General features: G+C 27.0%; 4 protein-coding genes across 5 annotated transcripts in view; 2 read left to right on the top strand and 2 right to left on the bottom strand.

Annotated features, from left to right (window-relative positions):
• The first annotated feature begins 393 nt into the window (after positions 1 to 393).
• LOC134837907 (uncharacterized) lies at positions 394 to 2,390 on the top strand. Its single transcript, XM_063853300.1, has 4 exons — positions 394 to 398; positions 449 to 565; positions 625 to 1,115; positions 1,732 to 2,390. The coding sequence occupies exons 1-4, from the start codon at positions 394 to 396 to the stop codon at positions 2,388 to 2,390; spliced, it is 1,272 nt and encodes a 423-aa protein (XP_063709370.1).
• Positions 2,391 to 3,637: 1,247 nt separating this feature from the next.
• Positions 3,638 to 5,562, bottom strand: LOC134838553 (uncharacterized). The gene is made up of 2 exons (XM_063854098.1): positions 5,538 to 5,562; positions 3,638 to 5,266 (listed from the first exon to the last, which is right to left on the bottom strand). The coding sequence occupies exon 2, from the start codon at positions 5,264 to 5,266 to the stop codon at positions 3,683 to 3,685; it is 1,584 nt and encodes a 527-aa protein (XP_063710168.1). The 5' UTR covers positions 5,538 to 5,562; the 3' UTR covers positions 3,638 to 3,682.
• A 1,810-nt stretch (positions 5,563 to 7,372) lies between these two features.
• Positions 7,373 to 13,665, top strand: LOC134836150 (zonadhesin-like). Its single transcript, XM_063851392.1, has 9 exons — positions 7,373 to 7,431; positions 7,655 to 8,194; positions 8,267 to 8,408; positions 9,331 to 9,702; positions 9,770 to 9,817; positions 9,888 to 10,140; positions 11,175 to 11,755; positions 12,559 to 13,359; positions 13,420 to 13,665. Exons 1-9 carry the CDS (start codon positions 7,420 to 7,422, stop codon positions 13,560 to 13,562), a joined length of 2,892 nt encoding a protein of 963 aa, XP_063707462.1. The 5' UTR covers positions 7,373 to 7,419; the 3' UTR covers positions 13,563 to 13,665.
• A 2,745-nt stretch (positions 13,666 to 16,410) lies between these two features.
• Positions 16,411 to 18,889, bottom strand: part of LOC134837171 (glycogen [starch] synthase) — a 34,299-nt gene continuing 31,820 nt past the window's right edge. For both annotated transcript variants that reach the window (XM_063852523.1, XM_063852522.1), the window contains exons 4-6: positions 18,650 to 18,842; positions 16,956 to 17,490; positions 16,411 to 16,871 (exon numbers count right to left, since the gene is read on the bottom strand). In XM_063852523.1, coding sequence (XP_063708593.1) covers positions 16,768 to 16,871; positions 16,956 to 17,490; positions 18,650 to 18,842 — 832 coding nt within the window. In that variant the 3' untranslated portion in view covers positions 16,411 to 16,767. The remainder of the gene's footprint in view (positions 16,872 to 16,955; positions 17,491 to 18,649; positions 18,843 to 18,889) is intronic.

Below are 18,889 nucleotides of genomic sequence, written 5' to 3'. Positions count from 1 at the left end.
AAATTAAAATAATATTTGCAAAAACTTGACCTTTGATTCTAAATTTAGCAATCACTTGTTTTGTCTTAAAAAATACTCATTTCTCTTGATTATTCGGTAAAGTTTAGACGCTTTCTCATTAAAAATGGTAAATTTCTTATTTTATTCAATTTAAATATTTTTTTTTTCAATTTAAAAAAAATTAAAAAATATTTTTTTCTATAATTTCAGTTGTCTTCTTTACCTTCATTGTCGATAATTTTAATAATTTTTCAACTTTTAATTGTTCATGGAACTCCTTCGAACACCGTAAGCCATGTTTCTTTTAATTGCCCGCCTGGTTTTGAGCTTCGTGGCACACAATGTTTCAATGTTAATTGCAATACGCTAAAAAAATGTCCCGCAGGACATTACATGAGGTAACATAACAAAAATTTTTTTTTTTAAATTAAAATATTTTTTTTTATAGTAATGGAGTTTGTGTTAAAAACGTGACAGTTGATCCAATTGTGCATCAAAATTGTGTAATAGAAGCGACGCCAGTTCCTGAGCAAATTGTTAATTGTCCAATTGGTTCTTATTTGAGGTATTTTTTTTTTGTTAAATGAAAATATTTTTTTTAATAAAAAAAATTTTTTTTTTCAGCAACGGAAAATGCATTTCCGTTCACGTGCGAATAATTTGCCCGGATGGCAGTCCATTAATGGGTGATCACTGTGTAGTTCGCGTGCCTGCTCCAGATCCTGTTTTTGTTGAAATTCGTTGTCCTCCGAATACTCATCACGATATTGTTCGCAACGTTTGCATCTACAAGCCATCTCCGTTGAATTTGACCTTTGAATGTCCTCCAAATACCGAAAAACGAGAAAATGTTTGCGTTATGCGACCTGTTAGCGTTAATTTTAGATGCAGCGATGGAAGTCTTCCTGTTAATGGTTATTGCACAATTTCTGTCGATAGTTCTGTGGAAATTCGTTGTCCATTTGGATCACGGATGGAAAATGGAGTTTGTGTCGTTGAACCTTCCATGCCGAAAATTTTGTATATTTGTCCCGATGGAAGTTTTGCCGTAAATGGAATTTGTAAAGTTGGAAGTGCAGCTATTGATGTTGATGTTGAAGTTGAATGTCCTGAAGGTAAGAATTTTTTTTAAATTTAAAATGCGAAATTAAAAAATTTTGAAAAAAAATCGATTTTTTTTTCGTTCAATTTTTTTTTCATTTAAAAACTTTAAAATTAATGAAATTAAAAGAAAAAAATTTAAAAAAAAATTATTAGAATTAGTTAAATTCAAATTCAAATCAGAGGAAATTTTAATTTAAAATTTAATAGTTTAAAAATATATTTTATTTTTTTATTTATTTTATTTTAATTTAATTTTTTTATTTTAAAAATCTAAGTTTTAAAAAATTGAAAAAAAAAAATTAAATTATTTTTGATTCAAAAATATATATAAAAAAAAATCAATTTAATATTTTTAAAGATTTTATTTATTTTAATTGAAATTTTTTATTTTAAAAATTAAATTTATTAAAAAAATTTTTTAAAATTATTTTTGAAAAATTTTAAATATTCAGAAATTAAAAAAATAAATTAGAAAAAATGAAATTTATTTAAAAAAATAATATAAAATAAAAAAAAGAAATTTAAAAAAATTAAAAAAAAAAATTCCAAATAATTTTTTAAAATATATTCCATAAAACAAACTAAATTTAAAACTTTATTTTTAACTTACATTTTTTTTCTTTGCAGGATTCAAAAAAGTCAATGCTACTCGTTGCGAGAAAAAATTAACATCGATTATCGATCCTCCTACAATCGACTTTAATTGTCCTCCAGATTCGGAGCGTTATGGAAATATTTGTCGCATGCAATTCCGAGGCCAAATTCCTTCTTTCCGAGTCAATTGTCCCGATGGATCACGTCAAGTTAACGAGAATACTTGCGTTTATGACGTTCCTCATGCTGATTTTGAATTCCGTTGTCCTCATCCATTCGTAAAAGTCGGCAACAATAAATGCGTTCACACAATCTCGACAAATAATTGCAATGAAAAACACGAATTTTTCGGAGAAGAATGTTCTGAGACACCTTCTGAGAATGGAAATGAACATTTAATTCATAATAATAACACGGTTCATGCTCCAACAAACATTACCTCGACTAATATTCATCATATCAACATTTCGACGAACGATTGCGGAAATGGCGCGAAAGAACGCGTCATGGTTGTGAACGGAAAAACCGAAAGAATTCCATGTCCCACAGTTACGCAACCAAAAGTCGTTCCGCAACCAATTCCTGTCGTGCATCAACCAATGATGATTCCGCAGCCAATGATGGTTACGCAACCATGCACGCCTTGCGGATTCGCGCCAAATTCCGATTGTATCCAAACATGCGATTATTAATCCATTGTTCATAATCCGTGTTTCGTAATCGCCGCGACACAAAACAAGGATCACAAGAAATTAATAAAAAAAAATTTGCAAAAAGATTAAATTACATCCTTGACCTTTTTTTTATATTACCTAATAATGGATTCAATTTCAGACAAACACTTCTTATGCTCGACCCACGATTCGTAAAGTAAACAAAAATTAAAGATAAGAAATTCTCAATCTTATTTTTAGATGCCTACAAAGTAGTATTAATTACAAATATTCAATCTGAAAAAAAAAATTGTAGAATTCATAGAAAGTGAATTCGAATTGATTCGTGTAAAGTAGGTCAAGTGAAAATGTGTAACGACATCGTATCAAATAACTGATAAGAATTTATTTGAAATTTATTCGTATAATTGGCAATTGCATTAGAATGATGCAGATTTATAACAGGATTAAATGTTTTTCGGTTGAATTAACATAGATTATAATTTGTTTTGATGACGCTAGTTTTGGCGCCAAATTGAAGTTTATTCTTAAAATGAAGAAGTCTTATAGAAAATTACTTTTTTTTGCTCATTTTCTTTTGAAAAATGGAATATATTTTTTAAAAAATGTTTTAATCAATTGAAAATAATGAATTTTAACAATATTATGAGTTTTATGCCTTAAAAATTATATATTTTTGATTTTATATAATTTTTGAAAAATAATAAAAAAAAAATTATAATTTTTTTTCTTCTAAAGGAAAAATTTTAAATTTTTATCGTTTACCGTTTTTTATTTTTACCGTTTGTTAAGAATTTTTTAATTTAAAATGCAAAATTAAAAAATTTTGAAAAAATCGATTTTTTTTTCGTTCGCTGAAATAAAAAAAAGTTAAATAATTAAATAATAATTAAATTAAAAATTAATAAAATAATAAATAAATAAATTAAATAATAAATAATTAAAATCATGGAATCAGAGAAAATTTTGATTTTTAATTTTTTTTTTCGTTAAATTTATTTGTTTTACTTTTAAAAATTTATTTTAAAAATCTAATGTTTATAAAATTGAAAAAAATTTTTTTTTAAATTATTTTTGGATGAAAAAATTAAAATCTTTAAAAATAGAAAAAAAATCAAAAATAATTTAAAATTCTAATATCTAAGTTTTAATGAAAAAAAAATAACCTCAAAAAAATTTAAAAAAAATAAAAATTCTAATTTAATTTTTTTGTAAGAATTTATTAAAAATTAACTTTGAAGTTGAAAAACAAACTTTTCGTCGTTAAAAAAAATTGTTAAAAATTTCAATTTATCAAATGCAATTTTTAATTAAGTTTCATAGTCATAATCTTCTTGATTTTCACCCTCTGAATTCTCATCGTTGTTATCATCTTCTTTTTCTTCTTCTTTCGTTATTTGCTCTTCTGCCTCATTGTTATTTCCTTCCTTTTCCTCTTCATCAGGATCATCTTCGGGAAAAGTTTTTGCTTCAACGATCGTTTCTTTCTCTTCAGTTTGTTGAACATTAATCTCCCGAGGAACAACTTCATTAGATTTGTTCTTTAACGGCGCAATTTTGTGAGTAGTTGGTCGATGATGCAATCTCGGATAAGGTTGAGGCTGCGGATAAAACGAAGGATATGGATAAGGTTCGGGATAACTGAAGTCATTTGGAGCTGCAGCATATGGATGATCATTCTCAACTGTACAGTTCGCAATTGTAATTGATCCATCATCGGATATTACTTTACATTTTTGCATCGCGACTCCCCAATCGCCTTCTTCCTTCTTTTCAGTTGAATTTTCGCGGGACATTGAATCATCAACGATAATTGGTTCATAGTGATTTGGATACATTGGCGGCGGCGGAGCATAAAATTCAGGTGAGTAAAATTGATTAAATCCATAAGCAGGCGGGGGGTAATATCCTTGTTCGTAATACATTGGAGGTTCATGATAATAATGAGGACGTAAAACAGGTCCCCGACGATACATTTGTCCATATTGAAAGCCTTCGTCATAGCATCCATAACAATTTGGCGAAGGAGGATAATACGCTGAGCTTCCATAATGCTCGTAACATCCGGCGCACGAACTCATTCTACGATTTCCACAATTTACAAATGGCCATTGGTTCATGTAAACACAAGATGGCGTCGGTTGCGGAATATAACCTCCAAATCCATGCGAACGATGCGACCTCACATGCATAATCCGCGAAGTACATTGCATACTGCACATTTTGTGACGTTTATGATGACAACGAATACCCATTGGGCCCGTATGACACGTACGTGGCTTCACAACCATACAACAGGGTCCATCTTTTGTCACTCCGAAGCCAAAATCGCCGAAATTCTCACTTGAATTCGTGTAAATTGTGATATTGTTCACATTTGTTGAGTTGATATGCGTTGGCACATTCACAATATTCGTATTGTTGATATGATTCGTCAACTTTATTACCGTTGTGACGTTACTTGCCGGGTGATAACGACGATTATGCGTGAAATGAGTGTCTTCTCCTTGCACAATCCAGTTGTGATTCACTTCAGGTTCAACTGGTGTGGCAATAGGACGAGGTTTTGTATCGTTAACAACTCCGCCCGTCACAGTAAAGGGCACAGAAATCGTTGAATTAGCAGGTAAAGTATGAATTATAGGAGGAACAGTATCGTTAGAAGCTGAAAGTGTATCGATGTCAATGACTTTTCCCGTGATTGGGCAAATAGTTGCTCGTTTACGACGAATTTCTTTCCTTTCTTTCACACATTTGCGATACGCGTCAAAGTCACTGAACTCGCAAGTCATTTGCAGCTCCTTTTCTTTCAGCTCTTCACATTCTGCATTGGTCGCTTCACAAATACTCGCAAAAAATGCGATTGATAATACGATGAGCAAAAAATTCTTCATCTATAAAAAAAAATACAAACAAAAATAATCATAAAAAGTAATAAAAGCTGATGACCTTAAACGAAAATAATTTTGGCAACTTTTCGGATTAGATTACATTTTAAAAGAGGTAATTTCGAAAAAATTTAATCTTTATCATTTTTTAAAGACAAAACTTTACAAATTTTTTTAATTTTTTAAAAAACTTATTTTTTTTTAAATAATTTTAAAATGAAGAAAAATCCACGTTTTTATCAATTTTGATCTAATTTTCTATTTTTTTAGGTCTTACCGTGAAGTCAATCGATGTTTTAAGTTTTGGTAACAGCTAATGACTGATTGATATAAAAATATGGAAGCATAGTGCACACGCATATTTTTGCTATCTCTTCCTTAGATTGATAAAATGCGTTATCTATCAGATACAGCGTGATAAGGTAAATAATTAGACATAAATTAGAGTTAAGTACAATGTTTAGAGACAACAATTTTCATGTGTTGTCGTAAAATATTACGAAAGAGAAAGCTTTTTAATATTTCTAATGTTTTAGATATTCAATTCTCGGAAAATAAAGAATTTGGTAGAAAAACAAATTTTAAGGCTGGAACAATGAGGAGAAATGTTTCATGTTACAAATTGGGGGGAAATGAAATTCGAGGTAAGTTTTTATTTTTTTTTAAATTTTTATTAATTTTTTGATTTATTATTTTTAGATTACATAAGGAGTTTTTGAAAATTGATAGTTTAAAAAAAAGCTCAATATTACTTCAAAATTTAACAAAAAAAAAATGCATACTACCAAAATTCATAAGTTTTTTAAAGGAGCTTTTTAAAAAGACTATCAAACCATCATCAAGATAATCTAAGAGATTTCAAAGTTAATGGATCGGAATTTGGGAATCTTCATAGATAATATTATCGATAATTTCATATTACAAATCAATCTGTAACATAGTATTAACTGATTCAAAAGGAATGTACTACAAGGCGTTTTTCATAAGGCTTATCAGCTCTGCACCAATCCACAGAACAAGCTCGAAACTGGCTAATGGAACTCGATTTGAATTTATAAATTTGTTGTAATTACATACGATGCAAAAAAAAACTGATTCAAAAAGTAATTCGTACAATTCAGACAAAAACTACGAACAATGAGCCAAAATTGACGCAAATCTTCTCAACTCATGTTAATTTAAGTTTTTTAATTGTGTTTTTGTTTCCTTTAAGAAAAGTAAGTTTTTCTATGAATTACACGGTCTAACTAATTATTTCTGAAAATTCTTAACAATTCTGAAACCTATTGGAGTTGATAGAGGACTAAAAAATATTCGATACGTTAATTTTTCGTTTGGCTGTAGCAGGTCAAATTATTTTTTTTTTATAAATTTCGAAGAAGCTTTTTTTTGCTCTTCATGTCATCTCGATTTTTGTCAAATTTTTCAATTATTTTTTAGTTAAATTCTTCTTATTTTCTTTTCTAACAATTATTTGAGCTATTTAAGGCACATTTGAAACAAAAATTAGTGAGATATAAAATTTAAAAATTTTGTTAAGACCTGAAAATTCAATTAAAAACTCATGAAAAAAATAGAAAAAAAAACTTTCGATATCTTAATTGCTTCTGAGTAAAATTAAAGCGACTTTTTAATGTCATTTGATGAAACATAAAACATTTTTCATAATTGCTTCAGCTTAACCTTCTTTTGCATAAAGATAGCGCCTCATGTTAAAATACATTGACAACATCGATAATCAATCAATTATGTCGCAATCTTACAAATATTTTGTTTACGCTTCTTGGAACTCATAAATAAATTATTTTATAAACAAAATTCCAATTAGAAATTCAAATTTTCATATTTTGGCGCGAAAACCTCAACATAATAATTGTTATTATTACACGAGTTTCCGTTTCATCCGTTTTTAATACATAAACAAGAATTGAGACGCATAATTGATTTACAAATCTTATCACGACGAAAAAGTTCAAAGTTGTGTGATTATGAAAATAAAAATAAAAATTGCTGAATACTGAATTCAGAGGATGAGAGAATTCTCTCTTAACGCAAGATTAGAATTTTTCACATGATTGATGATTTTGTACGTTAGTCTTTCGGGAACGTTGAAACCGGTCACAACAAGTAAATGGAATTTTAAGCTCTTTTCTGTGAAAATGATTAGAAAGGTGTGTAAATTGTCGTGAAAAAGGGTTTCCCAAAAGCAACATTTATCACTATTAAAAAGGAATTTTGTGTCAAAAATTAAATCTTTTTTTTTCTCGAAAAAAGACAAAAATCGTTGTAACAACGAACGAGGTCATCTTAACGAGTGTCTTATCATCACATTTTATGTGATTTTTTTTTTACACACAACGTCTCAATATTTTTTCTATTTTATTTTTTCTGAAGGGAAATTTCCGGTTGACAATAGCTTTGTGCGTATTTCTTTCGGCGGTAGTTGCGCAAGATATTAAACCGCCATGTGTGACTTCAGAAACGTCTGAAACGCGTTGCGAGACAATTACCACAGATACAACGTGCCCCAAAGGCTTCGTCTTGCGACATTTGAACGAAGAGGAAACAGACTGCGTTTTGAACGAAAACGAGATCAAATGCTCCGAACTCTTCGCTTATAATGGGACTTCGTGCGTTTACAGCGAAACAATTTGCGCGGAAGGTTTTGAATTCGATTCTGACACGAACGAATGCGTTGTCACAAGCACAGTTTGTCCCGAGAATTTCTACTGGAATGGCGAAACGTGTGAAATTTTAAATTTGGGAAGATGTGCTCCGATGTACGAATTTGATGATGCCACTCAACGGTGCATGTTACGGCAAAAAATCTGCTTGCCGCCATACGATTGGGACGAGAAACTGTGGAAATGTGTCAAGCACGAGTACATTTGTCCGAATGGATTTAAGGCGAACTCGTATGGAAAATGTGAACAAGTAATTGCTGTGACAGGGAATTTTTTTTCGCCCCACACATTTTTTTTTGATGAACGCAATTTTTGTTTTTAGGTAGAAATTGTTTGTCCAATCGGTTTCGAGAAACGAGGATCATCTTGTTACAAAATTGAAGCTGTTTGTCCCGGAAATTTGACTTTTAATGGGACTTTTTGTGTTCCGTCGATTAATTGCCCGGATAATTATGTTCAAAGAGGTGAGTTTTTCGTAAATTTTTTTTTAAAGTGAAAAAAAAAATAATTTTTGTGAATTGTATAAAAAATAAGTGAAAAAGAAAAATAATTAAATTTAAAAAAAAAAAAAAAAAAAAAAAAGGAAAAAAAAAATTTAAAAAAAAAAATAAAAAAAAAAAAATAAAAAAAAATAAAATAAATTAAAAATAAAAAAAAAAAAAAATAAATTATTTAAAAAAAAATTAAAAAACAACAAAATGAAAATTAAAAAAAATAATTGAAAATTAAAAACAAATTAATTAGAAAAAAAAAAATAAAAATTAAAAGAAAATTAAAAAAATTAAATTTAAAAAGTAATATTAAAAAAAAAAAAAATTTTTAATAGAAAAAATATTTAAAAAAAAAAATTAAAAAAAACTTTTTAAATTGAAAAAAAAAATTAAAAAAAAATTCTTAAAAAAATTAAAAAAAATATTCTTAAATTTTTTTTTTAAATTAAAAAATTAAGAAAAAAATATTAAAAAAAAAATAAAATTAAAAAAATATAAAATTGAAGTTTTGTACAAAATAATTAAAAAAAAAAAAAAATAAAAATAAAAAAAATTTAAAAAAAAATAAAAACCTAAAAAAAAATAAATTAAATAAAAATAAAAAAAAATAATTGAAAATTAAGAAAAATTTTAAAATATAAATAAAATAAAAATTAAAAGACAAAAAAAATTTTAGAAAAAAACTAAAGTTATTAATTTAAAAACAAAATTAGAGAAAAATAAATGAAGAAATTCAAAAGTTAAATTAATTTTAAAAAAATAATTTTTTAAAATTGAGAAATTTCAAAAAAGTTTTCAGTATGATTTTGTCAAAAAGTTAATTTTTGATCTTACAGTGTAAAATTAATTTTTTTTTTTATCAAAATTGGATTTTAAGAAAATTTTTTTTTTTCAGGTTCAATCTGTGTTCGCGATCTCCATGAATGCCCCGTAAACTTCCAATGGGATGGCAAAACGTGCGTTCTCAAAGCGATTTGTCCCGTTGGCTATGAACTCGACGATTCCACAGACAAATGCGTGAAAACGGAAACAAAATGCGAGAAAATCATCATCAACAATGGAACATGCACCGATACTGAAGGAAACTGCAATACAACAATAACTCGCTGCCCCGATGGCTTCAAACTTATTGATGGGCGATGCGTTTGTCGCGTCGGCATGATTTCGCCGAACGGAACGTGCATTTGGGATGGCACGACTGATAATTGTCCGCCCGGATACGTGCACAAAGACGGAAAATGTCAACCTGATTACGAATGTCCTTATGGTAAAAACAAAGAGCAAACAAATCGATGCAAAGGATGTGATTTTAATCTAATTTCCCTCCTCCGTAGGTTTCGAAAAGGTGAATGGCGTGTGCAGAAAACGCGTTTGTCCTCCGGGTAAATTATCATCAATTGTTTGTTTTAATAATAATTTTGTGATAATTGCGAATTTTGTGTAATTTCGTAGGTCACGTGCTCGTTAACGGCATTTGCCAAAGACGTGGTTCGTGTTTCGATGGCAGCATTTATGTCGAAGGCGTTGGATGTGTTGATTGCCCGCCAGGCACTTTCCGTATCGGAGATTATTGTTACAAGAATGGAACGTTTTGCGGTGAAGGCGGATTTGGATGTGAGTCGGATAATATCACAACTTGTGGTTATGGTTTTAGATGGGATGGAACGAATTGTGTTCCGTTGTGTAGCTCTGGATTGGTTTACAAGTAAGTTTTTTTTTGAAATTTTGCTTGGTTTGGATTAATTATATGATTTGATATAAATTTTACTAAATTTACTTACCTTCGAATTTTTTTCATTGAAAAATTTTAAAATTAAAATTAAATTAAATTAAAAAAAAATAACAAAAAATTGAAAACATTGAAGAAAAACTAAAGAAAAATTTTTGAATTAAAAAAATTTATTTGAAAAACATTGAAAAATAATTTTAAGAAATTAAAAAAAAAATTAAAAAGTAAGATAAAATTTTTGAATTAATTTTTCTTACTTGTTATTTTTTTTAAATTTTCTTAAAATTCATTTTTCAATTAATTTTTTTTAATTCAAAAAATATTTTTTCGTTTTTCTTTAATATTTTCAGTTTCATATTTTTTAAGTTTAATATTTTATTTTATTTTTAAAATTCAATTTTTAATTTTTTTTTCACATAAAATTATTTTCTTTTAATTAAAATTATTATTAATTTATTTTCTTTTATTAATTATTTTAATTTAAAATTTTTTCTCAATTTTCCTAAAATTAATTTTTCAATTATTTATTTTTAAATAAAAACAAATTAATAAAAAAATGAATTTTGTGGAGTAATGTGAACAAAAATATACAAAATATTTAAATTAAATTAGATAATATTGAAAAAAATAAAAAAAAAATTTTAAATTTTTAATTTTTTTTCACACAAAATTATTTTCTTTTAATTAAAATTATTATTAATTTATTTTCTTTTATTAATTATTTTAATTTAAAATTTTTTCTCAATTTTCCTAAAATTAATTTTTCAATTATTTATTTTTAAATAAAAACAAATTAATAAAAAAATGAATTTTGTGGAGTAATGTGAACAAAAATATACAAAATATTTAAATTAAATTAGATAATATTGAAAAAAATAAAAAAAAAAAAAAAAAAAATTAATAAAAAAATAATTCATTAATAATTTAAATTAAAAAAAATAATTTTGTGATAAAATTTTCATTTTAATTTTAAAAATTTAAAATAATTTTTTTTTCTTACCAAAAAACAGAGATGGCTTATGCGTTCGTTACTGTCATCAAGGAATCCTCCTTCCAAACGGTACTTGCATCGAATGTCCTCCCGGATTCGTTTTCAACGGAGAAACTTGCGTTCGTCGTTATTGCGGTCCTGGCTTCACAATCTCTCCCGAAGGTGAATGCATTCCCGCATGCAAAATTGGCGAAATTCTTCAAAATGGCGTTTGCGTTCCCGTTACTCCAAAATGTCCTGATGGTTACATTTTCCGCGATAATCGTTGTCAACCTTTGTGTCCCGGACCAAATTACAAATACGAAAATGGGCGTTGTGTCCCAATCGGAGGAGAAATTTCATGCGGCGATGGTTTCGTTCAACATGGAAACACTTGCGTGCCAATTGTTTGCCCCGAAGGTTACGAATTAGTTGGAAATACTTGCTTGCCGAAGCAAAAATGCCCGAGCGGATATGAATGGAGCAATGGAAGATGTGTTCCGATTAGTTGCGGACCTGGAATGGTGTTTAGAAATGGAAGATGCGAATATGTTGACTTCAAATGCGGAACAGATTCGGATTATATCGATGGAAAATGTGTGCCGAAGACTTGTCCTCCAGGTATGGAAAAATTTCGAAAATTTTATTTCAAGTTTTAAATTTTTATTCTGAATTCAAAGAAATTTTCAAGAAAATATTTCAAAATTATTTTTAAATTTTTTGAATTAAATAATTTATTTCGAAAATAAAAAGAAAATTTTCGCAATTTTTTTTAAATATAAATTTTTTATAAGATTAAATTAAATTTTATTTTTTTAAATTTATTTTATTCGATTTTTTCTGAGTTCATGAAAATTAAATGAAAATTTTCGAAAATATCTTCGAAAATAAATATTCATAATGAAAAATTTTACGTTCAAGATTTTTTTATACATTTTTAAGCTTTCGAAATTCTAAGTTCGAAAAAAAATGTTGAAATTCAAAGTTATTTGAAATTTTTCGAAGTTTAAAATTTTTTAAGTTTTTTTAGAATTTAAATGATTTTGAATACAAAATAACTAATCAATATTAAACAGAACTCAAAAAATATTTCGAAATTATTTTTAAAATTTGAAATTAAAAAATTGAGATCAAGATTTTTTCAAAAGAAAAAAAAATGAAAAAAAAAAAAAAAATAAATTTCGAAAAAGATATTCGAATAAAAATTTTCGAAAAACGAAATTTTTTAATTTTTGTTCAGAATTTTAATTCTTTCACACTTTGAATAGAAGTTAAAGAATATTTTCGAAAATAATTTTTTAGAATTCAATTTCGAATAAAAAAATTTTTCAAATAGATTTCAAGTTAATTCGAATAAAAATTTTCGAAATTTTTTTTTTAATTTCGAAAATAGATTTTCGAACTAAAATTTTTTTATTTTTTAGGTTTCGCAAAAGATCACGAAGGAAAATGTCGTTGGGTTGGTCAACCAACATGCCCGCCAGGTTTTGAACGCGGAAATGATGGAACATGTCGTTGGATCCCAACATGCCCTGATGGTTTCATCTTCCAAAATGGTCAATGCATGAAAGTTACTCCTGACTGCCCGACAGGATATCGTCGCGACGACACCGGAAATTGCGTGCCAATTGTTTGCCCGCCGGGAACATATCTCGTGAACAACGTTTGCATGAAATTCCATTGTCCTCCGGGCTTTTTCTACGAGAACAACGAATGTCATCCAATCACATCGGAAGAAATTGTCTCGACTACAACCCAAAAACCCGGAAAAAGTAATTGTACATCGACTTCAACGGGACGAACTTGCTTAGATTCGCACGGAGGCACTTCGCACATCAATAATTACAACGTGATCGAACATCCGACGAACATTACCGTGCTGAATGTCAATCATGTCGGCGTTTATTTGGGTCGTTGCAAAAATGGACAAATAAAAACTGTCGTAATTAGTGGCAATGGCACCCAACAAGTCGACTGTGAGGAGGAAAAACACGAAAATGACGTGATTACGAACGAAATTTTGGGAGAAGATGGAAAATTCGACGGAAACGTTTCGAGTTACGACGAAAATGCCGAAGATCAACAACAAACAAAGTGCTGCAACGTGATCAGCCCGAGAGTTTGTGAGAAACGAGACGATGAATGGGTTTGTTTCAATCGCAAACGGTTCAGATGCGGAAGTTTTTGTACCGCGAAAACGGTTGTTTTGAGCCCAAGTCGAAGAGGCGAGTGAATTTTGAGATTTTTTTTGATAAAAATTAAATTTTTATTATTTTTTGAATTAGATTGCCATGGATGCATTGGCGGAGGCGGCTACAGATGCGTGCATGAGTGCTACAAACAAATGAATTTGTGCGAGACACGAGATTGCGCTCAATATGATTATGATTCATTTTGCTCGAGTCACGGGTCAGGGATTTGTTGGTAGTTAAAATAAATTGAGATAACGAAAATGTAACAAAAAAGCTCTTAATAAATTTTTTAGTAAGGCAGTTTTTAATAAAATAAAAACGAGATTGATAGAAAAATTTTGAGTTTTTAAAATTTTATTTGAAAAAAAAAAATCTTAAGAAATTTTTTATTTATTTTTAAAAATTTGTGTAAAAATTTTCGAAAATATTATTCGAAGTTCAATTTTTATATTAAGTTTTTCAAAAGGTTAAAATCTGAATTTACAAATTCATAAAATTATTAAAAAAAAATTCAAAAAATTATTTTACAAAATAAATTTTTTTAGAAATTCTCAAATTTTTTTCGAAATGAATTCGAATTTAAGAAAATTTTCGAATATATCTTTCGAAATCAAAAATTTTAATTTTTCAAGCTTCAATAATTAATTTAAATTATATGAATTCTAAAAATTTTTTGTTTATGTATTTTCATATAAAAAAGGTAAGAAATTAAAAATTCGAGTATCAATGTGAAAAAATTTTTCGAAATTTATTTTCGAAGTTTAATTTTTATTTTTTTCAAATGATTTTTTTTAAATAAAAATTTATTTTATTTTTTAATAAAAAAAATATATAAAACTCGAGTTCAAATTGTTTAAAATTGGATTAAAAATTAATAAAATTTTTCGAAAATGTTTTATGTTTAATGTTAAAAAGCATTTCAAAAAATTTCGAATCATTTTCGAAAACAGTTTTGAGCTCAGAATACAATTTTTTAACTTCGAAAAAAAATTTTCGAAAAATAAATTTTAAATATAAAAATATCGACAATTTTTTCGAAAATGATTTTCGAAATTAAAATTTGAGTTCGAACGCAAGAAAATTTTCGAAAATATATTCGAAATTTAATTTTTATTTATTTTTAAAAATTATTTCATTTAACAAATAATGATAATTTTGAAGTTCATGAAAAAAAATTAAAAATTTTCGAAAATGTTTTTCGAAGTTCAAAATTTATATTCTGAACTCAAAAAAATTTTCGAAAATGATTCTAAAAGTTCGAAAATTTTTCGAATTGCTTTTAAAAATTTGAAAATTAAGCTAATATTTAAAATTTTGACAGTTGTCAATTAAAAAAATGTTAGTTAAAAATTTTTTCATGATTTTTTTTTTATTTTTTAAGTTTTTTTTGTCTTCTGATTGAACATCTCTTCTTCAACTCTCATCTTTGGTAATTCCCTATCAAATTGTTTATTTTTAATTTTTTCTTAGAATTTGCGATAAGGCAACAAAATAAATTGCATCTCGTCAGTATCTCACGAGCTTTTGTCTCAACAAGATGTCAAAACCGCAAATTTTAATTATTTTCTCATTTTTTGTCGTTTCCATCGTCGCTCCTGACGTTCAACCTCCGATTTTGGATATTGACGAATACGATGATGGCTCGACAACTCTTGGGCCAATTTCAACACCTTCAACGTCGACAGTTTTTCCTGAAATGACAACTCTCGAGCCCGAAGACTTTATTTGTCCTTCGAGTTGTTCTTGTACCAAAATTCAACCTCTTAAGCCACGAACGTGTTGCTTCCCGAATTATTACACGAATTGTTGGAGTTCCTGTCGCTCATTTCCGCATGGAGGAGGATTTCTCGATCGAAAACTCAACGAAACGAAATATCTCGCATGTGACGAGGGATTTTCTTATTGCGGCGGAAAATGCTTGAAAAAAGATTGGAAACAAAAAATTTCGATTTCTTGTGAATTCCCGCAACGACAAATGCCTTGTTGTCACATCGAGTTTCCGAAAAAGTGTCAAGAAACGCCGCATTGGGGAGAAAGATGCTTCATTACGACTTATTTCTATTGCGGCGAAATGTGTGATCGCAAAGAAAATTTGCATGAAAAGGATTTTGAGGAAATTTTGAAAAAGCAACGAAATAGAAATTGGGGATGGAATTTGCCGCAATTCTCGTCTTATCAATCGAGATATTTCTTATTTTAGCGAGAATTTTTTGAGAAATGTCTTATCAAGAGAAATAAAAAGTCGAAAAATAATCTAAATAAATGTTTATTTTGTATTTTTTTTTGTGGATCGCACATTGAACCATCTTCATAACAATCATTAAATTATTCTAAAATTTTTCTAAGATAAACTTTCTAAGATTTCAACGATTTTTTTGTGATATTTTTTAATATGGCAGATTTTTTATTTTTGTTCTTGCTTTTGTTGACTTTTTCCTCTTTTAATTCACAAAAATTTTCGAGTTCATAAAATTATTTTGACAGTAAAATTTAAATTTTAATTTATTTTTTTATTAAAATTATTTTTTAAAATTTTTATTAATTTATTTTTAAATTAATTTTTAAATTTTTTTAATCTTTTTAATTTTTAATTTAGAAAATTTTATTTTAATTTTTGCTCTCAAATTTATTTTATTTTGCAAAATTTACATTTTTATTTATTTTTTAGATTTATTCAAATTTAAATTAAATTAATTAATTAATTAATTTTTTAAATTTAATTAATTTATTTACCTAATTTCAATAATTTTAATTGATTTATTAATTTTTTATAATTTTTTTAAATAAATATTTCGTTTCTTTAACTTTTTGAATTTTTGATGTATTTAAAAAAAGAATAAATTTTGAAAAAAAAAAAATAAGAATCTTAAATTTTTATCAAAATTTGAATAAAAAATCAATCAACTTAAAAATATTTAAAAAAATTAATTAAAAATAAATTAATAAAAAGTTTTAAAAAAATAATTTTAATTAAAAAAAAAATTAAAATTAAATTTTTTTTTAAATTTTGTTTTCAAATTTATGACATTTGAATGTTATTTCACAAAATTTATATTTTTAATTTTTTTTTTGTCTTAAAAAATATTTTAAAAATTTTTGAACTGTCAAAATAATTTTTTGAACTTACATTTTAAATAAAATTTTGATGCAAATTTAAAAAAAAAATCGCTACCGTGACTTTTCCCTGAGTAAATTATGATTTTTTTTTTGGGAAATTGGTGCGTTTTTGAGAATTTTAAAGCATTTCTATCCTTAAAATTAATTTAAAAAGTCGTTAAAAGAGGATTTTCGAGTAAAACATTTTTCTTTTGCACTAAAAAGAGACTTGAGGTAACACGGTTTCTAAATATTTGACAAACAGAGGAAGAGCAGAGAGGGTTAAAAAGTGACTAAAAACTAATAAATAAACATAAAAACATAAAATAACGAATTTCGGGGGACCTAATCGCGTTGATCGAGCGACAATTCAGCCAATTCGTGTTCCTCATCGACCTCGTCTTCCTCGTCATCTGAGCCGTGAACGGATCCGTGGGGCGTTGTGTGTCCTAAAAAATCGTTGCAAATGCAAAAAAAGTGGAATTGAAGTTACATTTTGGAATGTTATTCGTCATCTAAGTGTCTAAATTTACGTGAGGATGTCGGCGAAGGCGGCGCACTTGGCGGAGCACTCAAAGGTCGCGGATAATTAAAGTTGCCTGTCATCGTGTAACGCGAACCCTCATCGACGTAGTCCGGATAGACAGTTTGCAAGGCTTGAACGCGCGCCTGACGATAATAAATTCCCAAATTTCGCCAATCGAGCAAGTCGGAAAGACGTTCCGTGCGATTGCGTTGGATGATGCGTTGTCGACGATTGAGCTTCGAAAAGTCAAACATGTATTTGGCGAGTTGCTGGATCGTTTGCTCGAGCCCGATGTGACGACGATCGACGATGTAAATGCCATAGGATTTCGGGTCGGCGATGTGATCTTGCATGAAGCATCCGAAGCCGGAGAGATTGGTTGTGATCGACGGGATGCCCATGACGGTGCATTCGGCGGGCGTGTATCCCCATGGCTCGTAGTACGAAGGGAAAACACCCAAATGACAACCGCGAACGAATTCCTCGTAGTCCAAACCGAACAGCGGGTTTGTCGATGACAAGAATTCCGGATGGAAAATTATCTGAAAGGAAAAATTTAAAAAATTATTAATAAAATAATTTTATTTTTAAAAAGAAAAAAATTGAAAGTTTATGTAATTTCAATTTTAAATAAAAAAAAAATAAAATTTAACTATAAAAATAAATTTCTTGAAAGATATTTGAAAGCTTTAAAATTTTTAATAAAATTTCTTTTTCTTAATAATGCAATTTAAATGTTAGAAATTTATTTTTGCTAATTTGGAGGTTAAATAAATTTATTTTTTTTCCAAAAATATTTAAAAATAAATTATCAACATTTTTTTACAAAGTTTTCATTTAAAATTATTTAAAAAATAAAAAAAAAATTAAAAAAATTTTGTTAAAAAAAATAAGTTAAAAAATTTTCAGATTTTTTTTAATTTTTAAATAATTATTAATTAATTTTTTTTAAACAATTTTTATAAAATTTCTTTTTGAACTTTTGGTTTATTAATTTTTTATTATTTTTTTTTTACTTTAATTTTTTAAAATTAATGTTTAATAATTTTGTTAAAAAAAAATAAATAATTTTGTTAAATAATTTTGTTATTTAATAAAGATTAATTAATTAATTTATTTATTTGTTTTTAATATTTTAAAATTTATTTTTTTTAATTTTCAAGAAAATGAAAGAATTCTATTTAAAATATTAAAAATAAAATAAAAAAATTTTTAGAGATTTTTTTTTAATTTTTAAATAAATAATTAATTTTTTTTTAAAACAATTTTGATAATTTTTTTTTGTACTTTTGGTTAATTAATTTATCAATATTTTTTTTAATTTCATTATTCGAAATTTATTTTTAATTTTTTTTAAAATTATTTTTTTAATTTTCAAAAAATTTTAATCAATTTTTTTAAATTTTTATTTTTTTCGAAATTTTAAAAGTTTATCATGAACTTTTAATTTAAATTAGAATTTAATTAAATTTGACTGTCGAAAGTTCGACTGTAAAAATTTTTGTGTCATTTTTTGGAAAAATTTTCTTTTATAAAATTTTTATTTTATCTAAAAAAAATTAAAAAAATAAAAATTTAATAAAAATATGAAAATTTTTAAGTATCTTCTTTTAAACAAATTTTGTCTAAAAATTAATATTTTGATCTCATAAACTTTAATTTTCAAAAAATCAAATTATTTTAATGTCTTTAAAATCTCACCTTAACACGATCATGCACCGTATTAAACAACTGACAACGTCGAATATTATTCAAAACGGGATCTTCGGCATCATTCACGACATTATGTGTCGTAATTGGCGGCAATCCATCGCGCTGCAACGAATACAAGCAACGTTTAATCTTGACAACGTCTTCTTTCGTCATCAGATCATCGGCATCTGGCATGCGCCCACTAAAAATGCAATAAAAAAGTTATTTTTAATCAATTTTCTGCTAAAA

This window comes from Culicoides brevitarsis, chromosome 1 (genome assembly GCF_036172545.1).
Source record: "Culicoides brevitarsis isolate CSIRO-B50_1 chromosome 1, AGI_CSIRO_Cbre_v1, whole genome shotgun sequence".
NCBI lineage: Eukaryota > Metazoa > Arthropoda > Insecta > Diptera > Ceratopogonidae > Culicoides > Culicoides brevitarsis.
This window is presented reverse-complemented; position numbering and strand designations above follow the sequence as displayed.

Excerpts from the sequence above, each read along its gene's own strand:
- LOC134837907 (XM_063853300.1), top strand. Across the intron at positions 566-624 it reads CCAATTGGTTCTTATTTGAG|CAACGGAAAATGCATTTCCG; the intron begins GTATTTTTTTTT and ends TTTTTTTTTCAG. Across the intron at positions 1,116-1,731 it reads TGAAGTTGAATGTCCTGAAG|GATTCAAAAAAGTCAATGCT; the intron begins GTAAGAATTTTT and ends TTTTCTTTGCAG.
- LOC134838553 (XM_063854098.1), bottom strand. The coding sequence starts at position 5,266 with ATGAAGAATTTTTTGCTCATCGTATTATCAATCGCATTTTTTGCGAGT.
- LOC134836150 (XM_063851392.1), top strand. Across the intron at positions 8,409-9,330 it reads GGATAATTATGTTCAAAGAG|GTTCAATCTGTGTTCGCGAT; the intron begins GTGAGTTTTTCG and ends TTTTTTTTTCAG. Across the intron at positions 9,703-9,769 it reads TGATTACGAATGTCCTTATG|GTTTCGAAAAGGTGAATGGC; the intron begins GTAAAAACAAAG and ends CCTCCTCCGTAG.